The sequence below is a fragment of the Triturus cristatus genome, chromosome 9 (assembly GCF_964204655.1).
Source record: "Triturus cristatus chromosome 9, aTriCri1.1, whole genome shotgun sequence".
In the NCBI taxonomy this organism is placed as follows: Eukaryota; Metazoa; Chordata; class Amphibia; order Caudata; family Salamandridae; genus Triturus; species Triturus cristatus.
Genome location: NC_140592.1, coordinates 684646850 through 684668042, shown reverse-complemented (window position 1 = coordinate 684668042; position 21193 = coordinate 684646850). Strand labels below are relative to the sequence as shown.

At 44.3% G+C, this 21193-nt stretch overlaps 1 protein-coding gene across 2 annotated transcripts in view; it reads left to right on the top strand.

Annotated features, from left to right (window-relative positions):
* NUMBL (NUMB like endocytic adaptor protein) overlaps positions 1-21193 on the top strand; it is a 266566-nt gene that overhangs the window by 220361 nt on the left and 25012 nt on the right. For both annotated transcript variants that reach the window (XM_085625771.1, XM_085625770.1), the window contains 3 exons: positions 14512-14652; positions 17731-17947; positions 20619-20945. In XM_085625771.1, coding sequence (XP_085481897.1) covers positions 14512-14652; positions 17731-17947; positions 20619-20945 — 685 coding nt within the window. The remainder of the gene's footprint in view (positions 1-14511; positions 14653-17730; positions 17948-20618; positions 20946-21193) is intronic.

Here is a 21193-nt window from a genome sequence, read left to right as displayed (position 1 = left end):
CAGTCTAAAGAAATACCCTGCGGAGCATTGGGAGACTGCTGCAACTTCCGACGAAAAACCGGATGCGCAGAGACCACGGGACGAGCATCACAAGGAGCTCGAGCAGTACTAGTAGAGGGACAATCAGTGTAAGAAGCATCGATGCCGCCCGAAGAGCGAGCGTAATCACGGGGTGCACCATCAGAGGTGCGAGAAGCAGACTTACATTCATGACGGGAACGAGAAGACTCGTGCTTGACAGACTCCTCACCCGAGGAACAAGACGTAGTCGAGTCCCAGATATTACCATCCCATTCATCAGGGTTCCAATCTAGTCCAGCTTTCGCCACGACCAGACGCACCTTACGCGTCGAAACTCGACCACGCCTGTTGTTGTACTTATAACGAGCAATCCGCACAGCCGCCCTTTCGGCAACCGTTTGGTAAGTGTCAAGTTTGTCAGAAAGCAACTTATTTTGACACCGCAATAAAGTATTAGAATTCTGAATCTCAACAAAGTGTGCCTCCACATCCTTAAGAGAGATCTGCAATTTCAACAATCTCTCATGCAGAATCCGATACGCAGACAGAATAACCCAACCTCTGCGCCCCAAAGCGGGAACCTCCTCACCCTTCAATACAGGTGCCGTCTGCAAACAAGTAATCACGTCAGCCGGTTCCGCTGACTCCAAAGAAGAGTTCCAATTTTCACTCAGACCAGTAGAGTCAGCCCACTCACGGGCTAAGGCTCCATAAGGCGTTGAATCCCATCCGGGAATATCAACGGACAATTTAAGAGTAGATTTAGATTTCTTAGAAAACATCGCGAAAAAGAAAGAAAAAGAAACGCAGAGAAAGAGGAAAAAAAGGAAGAGAGAAAGAAAGAGAGAAAAAACTATACACGCAAATATATAAAAAAGAAAACCACGCACACGCTGAAAGCAAACACAAGACAATGACAACGCACACAGGTTTCGTAAACAGTTCGTGACGCCAAATGTTCTGCTTGGGGTTTCAGATCGGGTGGAACCCGCTCTACAGAGCCCTTCTGACCCAAACCAGAACGTTACCCCCTCCCTAGGGCCTTTTTACACCTAAATGACCACATATATATGTACCACCTAAGGACAGGGAATTCCTAATATATATATATATATATATATATATATATATATATATATATATATATATATATATATATATATATATATATATATATATCAAGACCTCACAGCCCAACCACAGTCTCGCGGCCTTCAGCAGACCCAGAATCTCCTACCCAGACGGCAGCAACACACACAGTCTCGCGGCCTCAGGCAGACCCAGAATCTCCTACCCAGACGGCAGCAACACACACAGTCTCGCGGCCTCAGTCAGACCCAGAATCTCCTACCCAGCCGGCAGCAACACACACAGTCTCGCGGCCTCAGGCAGACCCAGAATCTCCTACCCAGACGGCAGCAACACACATAGTCTCGCGGCCTCAGTCAGACCCAGAATCTCCTACCCAGACGGCAGCAACACACACAGTCTCGCGGCCTCAGTCAGACCCAGAATCTCCTACCCAGCCGGCAGCAACACACACAGTCTCGCGGCCTCAGTCAGACCCAGAATCTCCTACCCAGCCGGCAGCAACACACACAGTCTCGCGGCCTCAGGCAGACCCAGAATCTCCTACCCAGACGGCAGCAACACACATAGTCTCGCGGCCTCAGTCAGACCCAGAATCTCCTACCCAGCCGGCAGCAACACACATAGTCTCGCGGCCTCAGTCAGACCCAGAATCTCCTACCCAGACGGCAGCAACACACAGTCTCGCGGCCTCAGTCAGACCCAGAATCTCCTACCCAGACGGCAGCAACACACATAGTCTCGCGGCCTCAGTCAGACCCAGAATCTCCTACCAGACGGCAGCCTTAGCACGAGCTCATCCTATTATTACCGTAGTACATGACAGGGGAATCGGGATTACTATATATCAGATCACACAAAGACTATTAGTTGAGCACAACCTGTTCTCCAGTTCGAGGGGCTCGTTTCCCCCTCATCCAGTTACCACTTACCTGACCAGGATTAACCTCTGTTCATGTTGAGTTAACTCTGACTAAAAGAATAGGCTATCCTCCTATACAAAAATACACAACACATGCTAACTCACGACAAGCTAAATACTTTATTTAAATGCCACATGCACATTCGCAGAATACATCATATATATATAACCTGCAAGGAAAGTGAAAGGTTAAGTTATACACTTCAAAGAAAAAGGGGTCGACATCACCTTAGTTGTATGTAGCCCGTGCTCAATGGTCATCTAGGTTCCCTTCTCCCTCTGTGCCTCGGCTTCGCCTGGAAGTCACACCTCCGCAGTCGCGGATCTACTCCCTTCTCCCTCTCCGAGTCACTGGAACCTCTTCCTCATCGGCTACTCTCTCCTCTTTAGATTCAAGTTCGTCATCTGTCTTCCCTGGAATAAGTAGTAGCTTTTCTGCTAACGGCCAGATGCCGCCTATGGTCTAGAAGCAAGTACGCATATCTAACTCAGACTTTCACTAATATAGAGGTGCATTCTCTCATGGAAATTTCCAGCTCGAAACCTGCCGCCCACCAAATTCCTGTACCTCCCCGTGCCAAGGACACGTTCCCAGCCGGCCGGCCTGATGTAGTGTCTTCGGCAGGGGAAAAATACACTCCTTCGATAAGGGCCGGCCTGAACCGGTTCTCTCCGAGCGAATAATACCTCATAACTAAAACATCGCCCTCCCTCTAGGAGTGTCCCAAGCTGCCGGAGCAGAAAGAAAGATGGAGTCTCTCCTGTCTGAGGCCTACCAGGCCTGAATTCAGCACGACTCCATGAAATACCCTCACTATAGGGCAAGTTATCCTCAATGCTAACGAATCTATCCCCTAGGCTATGTATGTAGGCCCTGATCTCTGGGTAGGAGCACGGGATTGTGTCAAAGTGTCTAATAGATAGGCCCTATTCACTACTCTAGTCCTTAGACTTGGATGGAAAGAGACTGAAGTCATATTGATCGCTCTACAACACAAGAAGGCCAGGAAAATCAAGCAGTACACCACTATAACTAGTGACCAGCATATGCCAGGCCAACTTCTCACAGGTAGTGAATGCAGAGATAGGGTCGAAGGGACCGAAGTGTAGGAAGGAGCACATATCGGAAGCTCAAAACTCTCAGACAGGTAGATGTTGAAACAAGTGGCTGTATGCAACAAGCATGGCAAAGCCAATAAGTTTTGTCTAGCAGCTTGGCTAATCTTTTCTAGCCATGCTGCACAGCATTGTGGGAACAAAATGTGATGATGGCAGCCACCGCCTCATTTTGTAGGTACGTGCATTCGTTGAATGTGCATGCACTAGCCTAAAAAAAACATGTTTTTTATTTACTGTTTCGAGATGGATCTGTAAAAAATTAGAGTAAATGCAGTTTTGTGCAAAAGCGCATAAAAAATGAATGGATGAGCAGATTGAGGAGAGGTTGGGGTGAGGCAACACAGGTAAGAGAGAGCAACACGAGTGTAGGTTGAGGGAGAAAAACACATGAAAATAGAGAGCAAGAGGAGGAAGGAAGCACATGTAGAAGTCTGCTGGAAAACAGATGCACTCTCAGAGTGCTTAAACAAAAAAGAAATATGTAGTTCCCTTATAAGCTATCAGATGAAGCATAGAAGCCAAATGTCAAAAAGACGGGTAAAGAGGCTATGCTCCATGGGAGGGACAAACACAACATTGACAAAATCAAATAAGAAGCAGCCAAATGAGAGTGACATGAAAGCCGACTAAAGATAAGCAATGGGCGGGCTCCATGCCCTGTTTGTTGTTAAGTCCAAAATAATCTTCTGTAATCAGAAAGCGTGTGCTGTCTGGTAGGCTCCACCAAAAATCAGGCACTGCCAGATGGTGAGACAGACACATAGACTAATGAAGAGAGTGAGGCAGAGCACAGGTATCTGTGCACGCATCTCCATTTTCCTGCAAGAAACAATACCCGTGGGCTCCATGTTGCCTTTGAAGCAAAGTGGGAATGAGCTTGGTTTATTATGTCTACTTTCTACGGTGTATGATGCTAGAAACTATATTTCTGTATGGCGGGGGAGATGTGAACCACACATATTCACCTGTCGCACACAGGGTGATATATTCACAAACCGAGGTGGTCTGATACATTTTAAGTTCTTAATAGGATTTAAGATCAAAATGGGTGCTGACTAAAAGAATTAAAAAACAGATAGTGTCAAAAGTATGCAACTGTATGCTTTTGAGTGTTTTATCATGACGCCACCCAAAGATATCAAGAAATGCCGACAAGAACATGCCAAAATAGGGCTCTGAAGTTTGCAGAAGAGTGCTTCGCACTCTAAAAAATAAAAATTCACAAATGCACAAGTATGTATAGAAGTATTTTGCATGTTGTGCTTTGGTGATAATTAATGGTGTGTTTTGCTTGCTGCATTTATTGTTATTGTTGTCTTTGGCTCTGGTAGAAAATTGAGAGAGAGTTCTAGAAGACGCTTTGGTAGTTTCGTTGGCCTGGTACTCTGAGGTGTTGCTCGGAGCATCAGCGGCTCACTGTTATGGCCACAACAGTGCTTCAACAAGGTTGCCCACTGCTGTACTTTTTTTTTAATCACAATTCTTTATTCATTTATTTTTGTTTTTTAAAAGTGCATAAGCAATGAATAACTTTCACAAAACAGTCCAAAAGCAGAAAAGCATTTTATTCATGAACAAAATATGCATTTGCAAAAAATCAAAAAACAAAAATGTAGTAACATAAACACTGTTTCGGATATTGATAAGGTAAATAATACAACAAAAACAGAAAATGTGTATTCACAAAAAATATATATACATTTAGGACATAACTCCCTAGTGAATGTAAATCCAAAGACATCAAAAGTATAAAACCTAGTCAAAATTAGCATGGATTTATAAAAGGGCTTCTAGTCACTTCCGCAGCTAGGCTGGTGCGCACTGAAAACATCAGGTTACTTTGCAAGCTGCCTCTTGGTTGTGGCTTCAGGGAATAAGGCACTTACTGGCACATGCATCAAAGCTTTTTGCGATCGCAAACTGTGCGATTCGCAAAAATCGGCCGTTTGCGATCGCAAAATTAGCTTTTGCGATACATGAAGGGTCAAGGCCCTCGCAATTTGAGAATTCGCAATTAATTGCGAGTTCTCAAATTGCATTTAATGAATCACATTTTGCGATTCCTTAAATGAAATGCAAGAACCACTATGAAGTAGCGATTTCGCAACTAGGGGGCGCAAATTACCATGAAGTTGAACTTCATGGTAATTTGCAAAAACTTTGAAAAATTCACTAAAGTGCTTTTTTCAAAGTTGTAGGTTACACGCACACATGTCCTTGGGACATGTGTGTGCACAACATTTGTGCACAGATCAATTTCAGGGATGCAACAGGGTGTCCTTTTGACACCCTTGCACCCTTGAAATTGCATGAGCAATTTGCGAGTACCAATTGGTACTCGCAAATTGCGCTTGCAATTTCCCATTCATTCCTATGGGCCTACAGGCCCATAGGAATGAATAGGAAGCTATTCCTTATTTGCAACTCGCTATTTACGAATCGCAAATAAGGAATGTGTAGGAATCGCTATTATTCTAGCGATTCCTACATGCATAGGATTTTACAAGTCCTTAATTGCGAATGCTTCCTTTGGTTTCCTGCTAATTCCCGATGACAAAAACTTGCCAATGAATTGTGTTTCACAAGAAGTAAACGGGTGCCTCACCTTAAGCCAGAGATCTACAAACTGGGGGTCGGGCCCCTCGGGGGGGCTTTAAGTGATTGGGGGGGGCAGTCTCTGACCGAGAGAAGTATCATGCTTTGTTTTAAGTGTTAGAAGCAAGAGCGGCAGTGAGCCACCTTGTAATGGGCCCTCACTAACAACTTTTGTCATTTATATCCTGACTGGGAGTGCGTATCACAAAGGGTAAAGGAGGTTAACTGCAATGGTTAAATATGTTTAGACTTATTTCAACATTGGATATTGAGCAGAATAATTGTGAAAAATTGAGGGTGGGGGCGAGGATTTTTTTTTTTTTGGGGGGGGGGGGGGGGGCGCAGCATTAAGAAGTTTGAAGACCACTGCCTTAAGCTTTGGATTTTGGTGGAACACGATTATTAAATTATTTCACTGCCCTGCATGCTGTGGTTACCACCAAAACATAGATGCCTAAACAGAAGGACTCTTAAATCTATCGAGCAATACATATTAGGAGAACACAAGCGTAAATTGGTTAAAAAAGTAAAGTTACCACATATTGTGTGTTGTCACAAACCGCCACACACATCTGTCCACTGTGTTACCTATTATACACAATCCCGAACCCCGAGAATAGCAGACACCAGGTTTCCGAGATGGACGCAGGCATCCCCTTCGTTACTAGGCAACGTGTTTCATGATGAGACACTCGAGAGCAGCGACGCCTATGTAACAGATTTTTACTCTGTCTATTAATAATTTTAGACTACCCCAGTTGCTTCAATGAGCTAATCACATTAATCTATGGAGACAGTAATAAAAATAAAAAAACAAATGCAAGAAACTTATTTCTGGGTCGTGTGTTTCAAAGGGAATTACAAACATGTACATGCAGTTTGCCCGGGGTGGGCAAGTCAAACATAAATATATGGAAAGATGAGAGACAAAACTGGACAAGAAGACCTCGGAAAGTATATGGGACATCATTTTAACTAGGGATTCAAAATCTTCGGCCTCAAATCTGGGGAACTGCGTTAGAGTCTCGGCAATGACGCTGAACATCCTGTGATTCTGGGCAAATCACTTCATCTCCTGTGCCTAACAAAAATGTAACAAGCATTTGCAATGCAATAGGTCTCGCATTTATACGAGTTTGAGCTATTGGCATTGTAAATGACTGCTTTTTATTTAAGTTTTTTTTTTTTAAACATAAATAAAAGGCACTGTCATTTACAATGCCAATAGCTCAAACTCGTATAAATGTGAGACCTATTGCATTGCAAATGCTTGTTGTGAATAGTAGACGTGCTCCATGCAGCCACTTTGCCTCTCGGCGTTTTGTGCGCTGGGAAAAAAATTCGATTTTTAATTACCGCCATTAAAAAATCAAATTTGCAATTCTTTGGGTGGCCTGATGGATTGGCTGACTGACAGCTGAAATTGACACTCCGGAAGCCTCTTGTGTCGGGCATTTACGGCAAGTTGTAATTGCAGGTAGTTTGTTTTTTCGCTGCCTTGGATTGCACGGGAACCGAGCGATTACTTCAAGAGGCCCTGGGTTAAGTGCAGCGGAAAAAATAACCAATCCACATCGCTTCATTAAAAAGGCACAGCTTTTGTTGCAAAAAGGGGGTTTCAATGCCCACTAGAAAAGTTCTTATTTATTGTTTGGAGCTGGTTTATATAGGCGCCCATAAGCCTGTGGTTTTGAAGCAGAACTTGGAGAAATTCGAAGCCACCTGTTTTTTTGGCCGCTTCTTTCTGTCGTTTCCCGAAGGGTGATGTCCCAAGACACGGATCTCGTGCAAGGAGCCGCCCTGTGCCTGGAAGGAAAGCGCTCCCGCCTCATGGTAAGGAGGCATGCTTTCAGGGTCCAAGGCAGCCGGGGTGGGTCAACGCGCCTGCTGCAGAGCTCCGCCAGCTGCCGGTCGAAGGTTCGAATCGTTGCTGGCTCACTCACACCGCTTCTCAGCCTTCAGAAGGTGAAGAACTAAGCAAGTGCTAGCTCAGCGAGTTAAGCACGTACTGCTGGCATACTCGCAAGCTACAGATACAGGGCTGACAGACCCACTCTGTTATCTTCCAAGGGTCACTAATCATTTAATATTTGCAAAAAAAGGTGACTGCCCTAGCCTCACGAGCTATTCACGTATAATAATTGGCGGTGTATGGCCGTCTCCAAGTTTTCTGCCACCCCAAAGTAATGCCCCTTCCACGAACTATCTAGCCATATGCACTGCACCACCGTATTAATATGCCACGCTTAAGGGGCAGTTTTAGATGGAGCTTTGGGTAAGCGGCCATGGTTACACATAACTCAGGGGCTTCCAAATACTGACATGTTAAAACTGCTCCTCCGTCGCGCGCTAGTTAGTTATATTACAACTGTACAGCAGGCGCACATCTAACATGTTTCCCGCCGGATTCACCCTGGGAGTGTGTAATGTTGGCGATTCCTCCAGAGGTGCTGTGATTGTCTCGGGGGCAGGCGGGTGTAATATGGGCACTTGTCTCTGTAAACGTGCGTTTGTACAATCTGGAGAGCACTTCTGGTCAAGACAGTCCCGAGTACTTCTACCCTGGTCTGGTGGCGCACGGACAGGAGGGCATGGCTCCTACCCTGGTATGGTGGCGCACGGATAGGGGCAGTGGGTCCTAACTTGGCCTGGTGGCGCACAGGCATAAGGATTGGCAATGATAAACAAGCGGCAGTGAAAGTGATCGCGATCGCGATCAAACATCAAAGCGGCCATGCGGGCGCGAAAGTGCAAGCAGTTGGTGTGCAGGCTGCCAAATGGTGTGCGCGCCCGGCGCACATGCACTGTATTTGGAGGCCTGAAAGCACTCGTTTGCACTTCCAGATCCCCCATTTACAAAAGCTCTCGCGAGAGCAGCGCTATAGCGCTGGCTCAGGCGAGACCTAAAGATGAATGTGACCTCATGTAATGCGACTGGTGCTATGTAAAGCGCTCTGATACCCGATTCGGGTCAAGTTCATGCTATATAAAACTCTGTAAAAAGGAAAAAACATATAGAATACTAATGCAGTGGAGTTTTACACCGGTCAGATCAAATGCTATGGTTGGATCATGTGTTTATTGCGCTGAAAGAGGAACCATGGTCCAGCAGTGGTGGACCACGAGCGGTCCGTGCAGGTGAGAGCGGTGGGGCCAGGTTGGGTGGGTGATTCAACAGACGACCACAAGGGAAAATTAAATAAATAATTAATTTTCCCTCATCGTCTGTTGAAATCCCCCCCCCCACCCGGCCCCACTGCTCTTACCTGCACGGGCCGTGGTGGTGGTGGACATGTCCAAAGATTCAGAGGCCTGGGCATTATATTTCTGATCTCAGAAGAAATAACTGTAATTTCATTAGAACCCAACCTACTGTTGGTTTTGGTTAAATACAGGGGGGAGGGCAGTTCCTACCATTTGGGTCTGTAATGGGTAAGATCATTACACAGATGTTTTTGGTGGCTAGATTATTAGGTACTCCGTTTTGAAAACAGGCGAATCCTCCATTTTTAAATCTTTGGTGGAATAAAATATGGTCACTCTACGACATGGAGGAGCCTGCAACAGTAGCACACGACAGTGCGAATACATTTGAAGAAGTTTGGACTTCCTTCAACACCTGTGTGAAGAAAAGAGGCATGGCTAGCCGTGTCAGTGTTTATGTGGCCAATGCAGTGCAACATTAAAATCTTTGTAATATATCCTTGGTGAAACCATCAACTCTGCTGCACTCTAATCCTTGTCAGTGTATAAAGTATATCAGTCTTGACCCTTGCCTTAGGAACAGTCCAGCCCGAACTGCCAAGCCAGGTCCTCCCCGAAACAGGAACAAGCAACTCGAGACTGGTTTAGCCCTAGTTATGGGCTCATCAGCGGTCCGTGGGATGGGTGTGCCCAGACGTGGGTCCCGAGCTCAGTGTGTCACTGGAGCCAAGCTGAACCCGGCTGAGGAGCCCATAACTCGGACGAAACCAGTCCTGGGTTGCTTGTGTTCCGATGTAGGAAGGACCTGGCCTGGCAGTTCAGACTGGATTGTTCCCATGAGGAGCAGGGTCAAGACCGATGCGTTGGGGTGCTACCCCAAGCTATTGCCAGTGGTCAGACTTATTGCAAGCATCCTCCCATCACCTTTTGTGTGTTCCAATGAGGTGCTGCTCCCTTATCCATGGTGATCCAAGAAGGAAGATGCTGAAAGCATATGAAGTGGCATTCCAAAGTAATACAACATGTCTAACATCAGGTACACATTACATTTCTGCATTTCCGTTCCTTACCGGACAGGAAAATAGTGATTCGGGCCTTAATTACTTCAAGGCTGGACTATATCAATGTTCTATACTTGGGCATGCCAGACTACTTAATAAAAGGATGCAAGTTGTATAAAATGCAGCGACACAGCTTCTTCATAATCTTCCTCTCAAAACTAGGGGTTCCCCGTATCTTCGCTCCCTTACACTGGCTCCCAGTTAAGAAACCGATTCTGTTAAAAAAACCTGATGCTGACCTTTAAAGCCTTACATCATGTAGGCCCTCAGTATCTTGAGACAAGAATACATTTTTACTTTCCCAATAGGGAACTCTGCTCGTCCAATGTTACCCTGGCAGAGGTGCCAAGGATCAGTTGTGCCTGGAAAGGTGGGCACTCCTTTTCTTTTTTGGGGCCTTCTGCTTGGAATAATCTTTCTCTTCGCCTTGAAGAGTCTGAACAGATTTTTAAGAAAAAGTTGAAAACATGGCTTTTTGCTCAGGTATAACTTTTTCCTGTGAGTCTAGCACTGGGACTCTTTTCTGAGCATCTGCTGCGCTTTGCAAACATCTGTTCATCAACTTCTAAGGTGGATATGGCAGGCGGACCGAAGAAATGCCACTCACAGGTAAAATATGACAACGCTGCTTGGACAACAAAGGGCCTCAATTGACAAATGGCTGAATAACTTCATTGACAAACTGTTTTCCGACGAATCCTGCCTGGAAACCAACACGGAGAAGCCTGAAGAGCGAATGGAGGCACTGGCAACGGCAGCCTTTCTGAAAATACAAAAGGCACAAGAATGACTGCTCTCCAAAGGGAGAAGGCTGATCTGGAACGGTTGATATTCTGAATAATAGAGAACGCAGGTGTAACTTGAAAAATGTAGTGACAACAGAGAAGAAGAAAGCATGACTCTGAGAGATGACAAACTTCTGGTAAAAGATACTGTTGCCGAATGATTATACACACCGATGAGATGGATAAGGAAGTAAAAGATGAGATCTGATGGAGGGGAAAGTTGTACTCCTCAATATTAGTTGAATGAGGAGAAGCCACAAGGAGAGAAAGGTCTATAGGAGGAGTGATTTAAAAAAAAATATATATATGGCCTAGATCTTGCCATAAAGGAACAACGCTGGACACCCCTCATCAGTTATGGGTGTCCCAAGAGTCTCCAAGGGCTTTACACACCCCGATTTAAGGACCCACTGAAACGTAAGATAATTACTACTGGAAAATGTTCTATTCTGCCTGTATCTCCGAGTTCATGAAGACTTGGAAAAACTCAGATACACGTTAGAACCAAATTTATGGCAGGGAGAAGTGAGGAAATGCCCTATACCTCCACTAAGGTCCGCGGTTGGTTATAAAACCTTGCATAGATGGAACATCTTTTTTGCGTCAGTATACATTTCAAAAGTAGTGGACGCTATATAATTCAGCTTTATTAATCAGTTCATGGTGGTTTCTGCAGTTTGCGAGACAGTTCCAAAAAGTGCTGGAGAGTGTGTGTGAAAGTGTGGCCCTTCTATTACGTTTGGTCACTTTGCTTAAAATGTCAGAACTGTGGTAGAGGGTCATGGAAAGGATCTGGAACTTACAAGGGCAAGCTTGGCATTCAGTGACCTAGTAGGACTGTTCAGCATTACCACTGCTGTCCATCTGAGTCAAAGCGTTTGGAAGTACGTTGCTTCATTCTACTGGAAATGCCAAACCAGTGTGAATGGCTGCTATCGTAAGTCGTGACCACCGACAAACTGGTAACGATGTTAAGTAAGAGGGAAGTCAGCTGATTGGTACGCTTTCATTCATAAATTATCATAAACGCCTCATATTATGCGTCAGCTGAAACAGCAAGAAGCTCTGGGAATCTTAGAAGGTGATCAAGTGATGAGAGGTGAGACTGCCAGTGCCTCGATCCTTACATCTCATGTAAAGAATGATCAATCAGCGTAAAAATCAGATCCTGGCATGGATGAGATTAGATTTTCTGTAACATTGAGATAGGTCTAATAACCATCCCGGCTCCCACCCCAGATGTGTGGCCAGGTCATGTGGTTGTAGGCCTAATGACCTAAGTGTTGGAAGAGAAATGATCTGGAGTGATCTTTAAAGTGTGTTATTTTATGTTGTACAAAGTGACTGTAAATGTATGTTCTTTAATTTTTGGTTTCTATTTTGCTTTACTGTTGTATTCGTTGCTAAAAATTCATTCTTTTATTTGATGTTGGAGTTGAACAGTTAAAGAGGCAAACTTTCCGTCTGTGCAAAAGATGAAAAGTCTGGTCTAATATTGTGAAGGAACACCTGGGCAGTGAATGAATCATGTACTTTGGAATCTTTTTGTAAAGGAAATTGATCCATGTTGTTTTTTTTTTTTTTTTTTAATTTCAATTCAATTCAATTTGAATTTCACTTGAATAGAATTGCACATTTCAGTAATAAAAAACACCCACTGGTTCTATTTGAGCTTTGTTGAGTTGTGCGCCTGCAACAGAGTTCTGTCCATTGTAAAGGAGGAAAATAAATTAAAGTCGTTTTTGGGACTCTTTTGCTGATTCTCAAAAATCTTCCTCTCTGACCGCTCACACCTCACCCCCAAAAATAATTTCAAAACATGATGAAGAACTGGGATTTGTTAGTGTTACTTTAAGTATTGAATACTGTTCCACTTAGCGATATTTCACGTGCCACCCTAGAGACTAAAAGCTTCTTTCTTAGCAACAGCAAACATCAGTTTATTCAAAATGTACACAGTTTCGTGCAGTCCATCTGAAAGCAACAAGGAGAGACTTCAGAGAGATGGGAGAGCATCTAAGGATTAGCTCTCTCCTCCAACTCTCTCCACAACAGAGGTGGGGGCGCCTATCCAACTGTAGGGGGTCCCGGCCTCCTCGCCACCCCGCCATAAACAATGCCGACCACTCTTCAGCGTTGCTGGGAGATTTCTCTTGTGGTTTTTCATCTTTCTTGCGGTCTGGAACGGTAAGAAGCGAGTCCGCCTGCGCCAGAGCTGGTGAAAGGAGTTGTGGGTAGGGACACGCCAGGGCCCTATGAGTAAGGGGTGTGAGAAAGGAGTGTGGTTTTGTTGTCCCTTTGGAAGAACTCCTTGCTCAGCAGTTCCTGGGTGCCCCCATCCACCTCCCTCTGTAAGACTTTTGTGCTGCTTTTGTGCCCTTGCTAGTCTGCTAGGCTAAGGGGGTTCTGTCTGGGCAGGAGGTAGGAACTGTCACGTGCTTTACGGCCCATAAAATCCCTTTGTCTTTTGGATTAGAAGGCACACATTCGATCATTCTCCGTCGTGGATGGCTCCCGTGTTACTGGCTGCAATTTTAAAGGGGTCCCGGCAAGTGGTAAGAGGCTGGAGCCCGGCCTAATCCCACCATTGTGTGTCGGCAATGTGAGTCATGAAGAGGGGTCCGCGACCTCCGCAAGGCTAGGTGCCTCATTATGGGGCTTGCTTACTGTGACGCCTCTCAAATGCTCTTTTTAATGAAGACTTAAAAAATTGGCTTTTGAAAACTTCAAACCCTCCACTTGATTCATTCCTTTACTTCCAAAGTAGAGTGACTGTGTGTGTGTTTTTTTTTTCCTTGCCATGGTTTCGGCTGCAGATGATGTGACCAGTACCTTAGAATCAAGACTTGTCACCGACAACCTGACGGCCATTGGCCCCCTTCAATTCCTTTCTGTAAATGTATCTTCGGCTAGTCCAAGTACAGGGTACAGGAAGTTTAAAGTAGCAGGGAAAACCTATGCCTTGCTAGATGAGACATCCCATCATGACTAAATCAGTTCCTTATTAGTGCACCTGAAGGTGATTCAGTTAACAGGGTTATGCTGTACAAATCGCCTTGTGCTCTTTCTCATGCTTGTAGGATCTCTGCCGCTCGCTCATGCACTCTTACATGTTTGCTATTTTAGGCAATCTTTATTGGGTTTTTTCAAAGAACTTGTTTGTTGACAGTCACTTTCAGAACAATGTAGGTGTCTCGTGAATATCCCCCTATCTTTGACCTCAAACAAAGCAATGCTTTATATTCGGAATGGTAGATGTGGAAAGTGGCACAACATTCAATCTCTAGGCACAGCAGTGTGATCTATTTTTATTTTTGCTGGTCACATCAATTGCTGGGTGAGTTCATCCAGTGGCCAACTTGCGTTCTTATTTGTTCCCCGTTGCTCTGGGCAGGAAGCCATATGATGAAATCACTGCCTTAATTAGGATGTGCAGAAGTCATCTGGATCCTACCACAGACAGTGTTGGCCAGATCTGTCTATTTCCTCTCCATTTGCTGCTGGTCTGCCTAACTGTATTCATATGAGGAGCGAGCATGGGCTTCTGGAGGGATCAGTAAAACCACTTGTGGTTCGCTGACTGTATATTTTTCTGGCTGCTCATCTTGTAGTTGCCAGTGTTTGTAATTCCAGGAAGGTCTAGGCACACTTGCAAGCACAGGCAAAATCAAACCTTGGAAAACCAGCTTCTGATGTGACGATCTTACTTTTTCAGGATCTGATAGTGGACCAGACAATTGAGAAAGTGTCCTTCTGTGCACCAGACCGCAACTTTGACAAGGCATTCTCCTACATCTGCCGGGACGGGACCACCCGGCGTTGGATCTGCCACTGCTTCATGGCTCTGAAGGACTCTGTGAGTATTTTCTCAGGTAGTTTGACAGACCTATGTCGGTGTACTGTGTTTTATTCTCACCAACAGGCGGCCTTTAGCTGTCTGTCTGCAAAAAACCTCTTGCAGACAACGCTTGTTTACTATTGGTTGGCTTTCTTTTTTGCTTGCTTCTTATTCAACAGCTTTTCTTCCTCTTCTTGTGTTTGTCTGTCCTGTGGAGCCTAGCTTCTTTACCACACTTGATTGGATGAGTTGTAACCTTGCACTGCTCACGCTCCGGGATCTATTTTTTTCCTTTTTCTTTTAGAACTGCATGAAAGTGCATGTGTTTTTCTTACTTCTTGGGTTGCTTCTGCGTCCTCTCCAATACCTGCCCCTGTGCGCTCCTGGCGTTGATGTCTTCTCCCCATGCTTGCTGTCTCCCTCATGTGCTGTTTCTCCCATTCCCAATAGCACACACAGTGTTGCTACCTTCGCCCTACTCTGCCCATTCCTTTCCCAACCCTGCTTCCCCCCCCCATTTATTTCCCTCACCCCCACGCACGGGCATAAAGCTTGTTCTTTACTTCCTCCACCAACTCCATCGTTGTGCCCTGCGCCTCCTAGTCCCTTAAATATTTTATTTTTAATGTTTTGGAGGGGCCTTTTGCTGTCGGGCTGCTCCAGTTTCTACAAGCACTTTTCCACAAGTAAAGTGTAGGTTTTCTTTCTACGCACTGCTCCAGGTGGCAAGCATGGTGCTCATGTCATGCCGCAGTCGTGCTCATGCCTCCTCATGCAAGCACATCTCCAGTATGACCCCCAAAAGCGCTCATCCTGGCCATTGCTTTTATTTTGTTTTATTTTGATGATGTTGCACTGTATTGTTAAAAAGCATTGGCAAAGCCGATAGGTGAGGAAAGCAACACTGTGGGGATTTCAAATGCTTGTTTTCCATCTGTTTGTCTAGAGATCGAGGTCTGTCCTCTTCCTGTGTTTCCAGACCCAAAGGCTGGCCTTTTTACCTGATCTGTGCCTGTGCACCACTTGCTATGTCTTTTTTCTTCTCTTCACCTGTAGCAGTTTTGTAGACTCTACCTGACTTTAATAAGTCATACACGTTTGTGTGGTATTGGTTTTGCATAGAACTAAATGGGCCTCTGGGATAGGAAATAGAGGATCTTCTATATAGTATTAGACTTTAACGGAACAATAAAGTAAATATTTTTAATCCAAACTTTGACGGTACACTATCCCTCATAGGATTATACCTCTGAATCTATTCAGGGTGGGAATGCGCCTTTGAAAAGTTTGTGACCACGCCAATTTGCATGGCATCCCTGCCCTTCAACCCCTGCCTGGGGGACATCCTTGCTCCTTCATGATATTGCACCAAACTAAGCAATATTTCACGAGAGGGAAAGAATATACATGTGCAAGTTCACAATTTAAAAAAACTTTTAGAAGTGAGTTTGTGCTATTAAATCATGTAATTTGTGACCTTAAGATCGTAATGCTGGTATCAAGGGCTACATTTGAAGTAACTGGGTCATTTATTTACATTACATTGCCCTTCCTGCTCTCAGCTGGATACAAATCCGTGCTGGAGAATGTACAATACAATCTAACAGAATTTGTTTTCTGGTGGTGAATTATATGCTTTGATGTGTAAAAGAATTCATGGACAAGAGTTTGGAGAGTTTAGGAAGTAGATCTTGCACACAAAAGGTGATAGAAGGGATGCATGCACATATTCTAACCACCACTGGCAATCACATGGGGTAGCATTCCAATCCATCGTGTTTTTCGCCGGGTCTGGTGGCTCAGTGGACTAATGCGTCCATTGCAGGGGCCTGTGCGCTACCTCATGGTCACAGGTTCAAATCCCGGCGGGTCCACTCAGCCTTTCATCCATCTGAGGTCGATAAAATGAGTACCATTGAGTTGGGTAACAATGAACATCTGTTATTCAGCACCAAGACCTCTGGGTGAACGTGCGCTTTACAAATACACATGTTATGTTATGTTATGCCCACCCCACCATTGCACCCACCTCAGATTAGACCCAGCCACTGTATCTGAAAAAGGATGCGTACAAACCCCAGAAATGTGGTATGTTCCAAATTCTATGGGCATTTTTTTCTAATTCCTCTCTTCTGACAATCCCTTTATGTTTACTTTTTTTTTGCTCAGTCTCCAGACCGCTTATTCTATTTCTTGTCATTCTAGTTCGCTCTTGCAAATGTTTAAATCACAGCTGCTCTAATGGAATTTGAGACACAGGAAACTTTGGGATAATTCCAGCTAGTCTCCCTGGAGTTTGTGTCTTTTTTATAGGCCATTGTAAGACAGCATGAATTGAGATGCTCTTTCTGTGAGCTTAGATCTCTTCTTAGCCACTTTTACACCATGTACATGTGTCTATGTAGAGCGCTGGACTAACTAGGCGACCAACGGAGCATTGACAGTCGGATGGGATTTGACTATTGTTTCCCTTAAAGGTTGTCTGCGAACACCAGTCTCAATCCTGTTGTTAACTGGTGTAGGAGTATGGACATATATCCTTAGGCTCAGGCCTTACTCCCCCCAAAAAATTCTATGCAAGAGACATCTGTTGAATCAAAGGCTTCGATGATGCAGGGTCTTGTCGAAAGGCATACTTTTTACTACAGCTATTCAATTGGAAATTCAGCAAGCCTATTACGAGCATCGTGTTGATGAACCAGCGTGTTGTTCAGACGGTCATAAAATTATTACTCTGGCTATTTCAACTTGGTTATATATAATGTAATGCTTTCCAATTCCGTGACATGTATGTTGGAATACACATGGTAAAATGGCAGAAATGGGTATTTGATAATTTGATAATTCATCGGGAGTACTTTCTACAAAACTGTTCCTGAAACTGCCTTGTGTTTGATCAAATATTGCTTCACTGACGTGGCAATTTGCTTAGCAATTCTTTCAGTAATGCTTATTATTTCATCATTTAATGATGGTCCCTAAAAAGGTGTGCATCCACCCTATGATGTCTAAAGCCCAGCGGCTGGGTGGCGTCGCTGGACAAGTCTTTACGCGGTACCCACAGCAGGCTAACGACTGTTGATTTTTGATCTGCAGGGGGAGAGGCTGAGCCATGCTGTGGGCTGCGCTTTCGCTGCCTGCCTGGAACGCAAGCAGAAGCGGGAGAAGGAGTGTGGCGTAACCGCCTCTTTTGACGCCAGCCGCACCAGCTTTGCCCGCGAGGGCTCTTTTCGCGTGACGTCTGCCTCCCAGCAAGCAGAGCGGGAGGAGGTGATGCGGCAGCTGCAGGATAAAAAGAAGAGCAAAAACAAAGGTATGGGGAACTACCGGACTAGGACCCCGGTGGGATACTGAAAAGGTCATCTTGTGATATGGTGTTATAAACTGTCGCTAAAAGCGCTACTGACCGAAATGTATGCCCTCTGTCCGCAATCCTATCAGAACTTAATATCAGACATAAGCTCAATATCTAAGTACCAAGGAGAGGCACGAAGTTGGGGTTACAGATATATCTGTTGTGAAACATTTAGACTAAGGGCTTGATTTAGGGTTTATCTAACTGGTTACTGCGTCACAAATGCGATGGATCTTCAGAGGTGAGTTATGCCAGAGTGGCACGAGGGATGAATTAAATTGTAACAATATTATGTGAAGGGCCAAAGTGGATGAAATGTGAATTTGGACTCGTGTTTGGCCAGTGATAAAGACTGAGGTGCAGGGTATAAGCTGTGATGTGTGCTGAGCTGAACCGTGAGCGGACCAAGCAGGCTCCAAGTCCTTGGTGGTCTGCCTGGTCCAGGTGTATGTTGGGTGCTGCAGAGGACTGTGGCTGATGTCCCTCTGTGCTTGCATTGTGTTATTTTCATCATTGGGAAATCTCGTTCGGAAACACTTTCCTCTGTTCTTTCAACACAGTAAATCTTTTGTTGCAATGTCATTGATCTCGTGTCTGAGTAACTTGTAGAGTCGGATTTACAAACTGCAGTTTGCAGTAAGTGAATAGTACAAGACTAGTACTACTTGCGTACTACAGAATGCTATTCACTAACCCATGTGCAGAGCCCTCCGCTGCACCTGTCTTTTCTGTGCAGGTGTATCTGCCACATGTGTGGAGATCTCAGTACATGTTGGAATCCTTTGAGTAGTAAATGTGGGAGGAACTTTGGGAGTGGCTGAAAAATGGGGATTGGTTACTCCTAAATGGGTTGGGGATTAGGAGAGGGTTACGGAGAAGTTTATGGAGGGACAGACAAATACAAACACCCATCCACTAAAGAGTTAGCCCATTGCTGTTCACAAACTACAATTCTAAAGTTACTATAGTTATAAAGGTCCCAAAACAGTAGTAAATTCACTCCAGCTCAGTTTGAAAGTAAATCTAGCGCCACACATGGCCAATGACAAGTACTGCAACTCACTCTGATAGAAAATAATGAGAGCCAGGACTTGAGACAACACATCATAGGAAATTATGTACATTTTTTCGACTTTTAAATTATACATCATTGTTTTATAGTATGAAACGGTTAGATTAACTTGAAATGTAATTATTTTTAAATTATTTTTATTAATTTAATAGTAACAGCAGAGGGAAATACAGTCGCTATGCAAAGGGTTTTTTCACTGATAGTGTATTTGAGAAGACTGCGATATCCGATGGAACAGCGTGGGGAAAGAAAGGGGAGAGTACAGGAAAGCTAAGGTGGGGGGACCGAAGGTGAGAAGGTAGGCTGGCAAGAGAAGGTGGTTGATTCGGTAGACTATGTAGAAACCTCTGGGGTGTGGCGTGATGTAGCAGTCTGAAGAGAGGGTAATGTGGTGCAGTGTACATCTGATAGTTAGAGGGGGGCTGTTTTCTAGTTGGGGTCTGAGTCTTTAAGCTAGAGTGGGGTGCTTGCAGGTGTTCAAAGAGTGCAGCTGGAAGTGGCATTGGGTAGAGGTGGAGGCCGGTTGTAATCCAGAAGGGGGAGGGGAACACAGCGCTTTGTCGGCCTAGTGAGGAAGGTGGGGCTATGGTGGAGTCGTGTTTAATAACCTCTGGTTCCTGGAGTGTAGGCAGTAGGACATCACGTTTGTTTCATAGCAATGGAGAATTTTCAAAGTCTCCGAGCTTCGTCCCTGCGGAGTGCCGCACTTTTAGCCTTAGGTCAAGGTAGATTATTTTCGAAATTAATATTTACCTTTTTAAACTATTATTAACCTTTTAATACAACATTCAAATTATTGTAGATGAATATATTAAAAAAGGAAATTACAATTGCTAATTAATTAAATAGTAAAATACTAGTGAGGATGTTTTTTTAGAATGTTGATAAAAATTAGATTAATATATTAATATTTAATTTAACTAAATGCTCTGTAACATTTTATGTTATAAGCTATAGGTTAATAATTATTTTACATTATTTTTCATATTTGTTTTTACATTAAAGTATTTAATTATATATTTAATATTTGGTATACTGTATTATTTTTCCCCATACTTTACCACAAGGAAATCTCTGCCAACATGTGATAGCTAGTACCTTTTCACTCATAATTCTGCCTTACTATCTCCACACCATGACTTCAAGAGATGGAAACATTTAAGTCTGCACCTAGGTGTTAATCTACACTCGTAAATGGTGAATAGCAAAAAAGTGTTGACTTGCACCTGGGTGCAGGAGTATATTAACATAGGAGTAAATCTACATGTGTACATTTATCTTTGCGATTCAGGCTATAAAATTTCAATTGCCAAAAAACCAATTGTCCCAGTCATATTTCGACATTCCAAATAAATGAAATTAATTGCCATTAACCAAAAGTATTATTTTACTTTCTGACATCTCTGTATAGTTGGGGTTGCCACTGAATTGTACTGATGTTCAATTACATATTGTTTTTTTAAGTGACCAAATTTGTGGGACATTGAAATTTGCACCATTTTCCCAAAATTATTTTTTTGCTGTCTTGCTGATGGATTCTTTGTGTGTGGTTTATAGCTGAAGCGGCAGCGGCAGCAGCAGCGGCGGCAGCTGTGGTTGCAGCAGAGACGGCATCGGTACCTATGCAGGGAGTCTCTGCCCAGCCTGGAAATGTTTCCCCAACACAAAGTGCTACAACACCCGTGGACAAGAATGATGGCCGGTACCAGCACGCTATCCCTCGGAGGCACGCACCCATCGAGCAGCTAGTGAGGCAGGGTTCCTTTCGTGGTTTCCCAGCCCTGAGCCAGAAGAATTCTCCCTTTAAACGCCAGCTCTCTCTGCGCCTCAATGAGCTACCTTCCACCCTGCAGCGCAAAACAGACTTCCAAGTGAAGAACCCAGGTGAGGCCTTCAAAGCATGCATCTCTTAAAATGGTTGGATCTCTAACACTACAAGAAACATAACTAAACCTTGAAACGAATAGAGCTACAACAGGTCAATATGCCTTAATTTCTAATTGCTGAGCTCGACTTTCTGTGCCTCGGTTAGAGATTGGTGATTTTTAGTGAGTGAGGTGAGCTTATTGTTTGGCCTAGAAAAATATAGAAAGGATGGAGTTGAGCTTGTGTCTATATTGTGCTGACTCTAG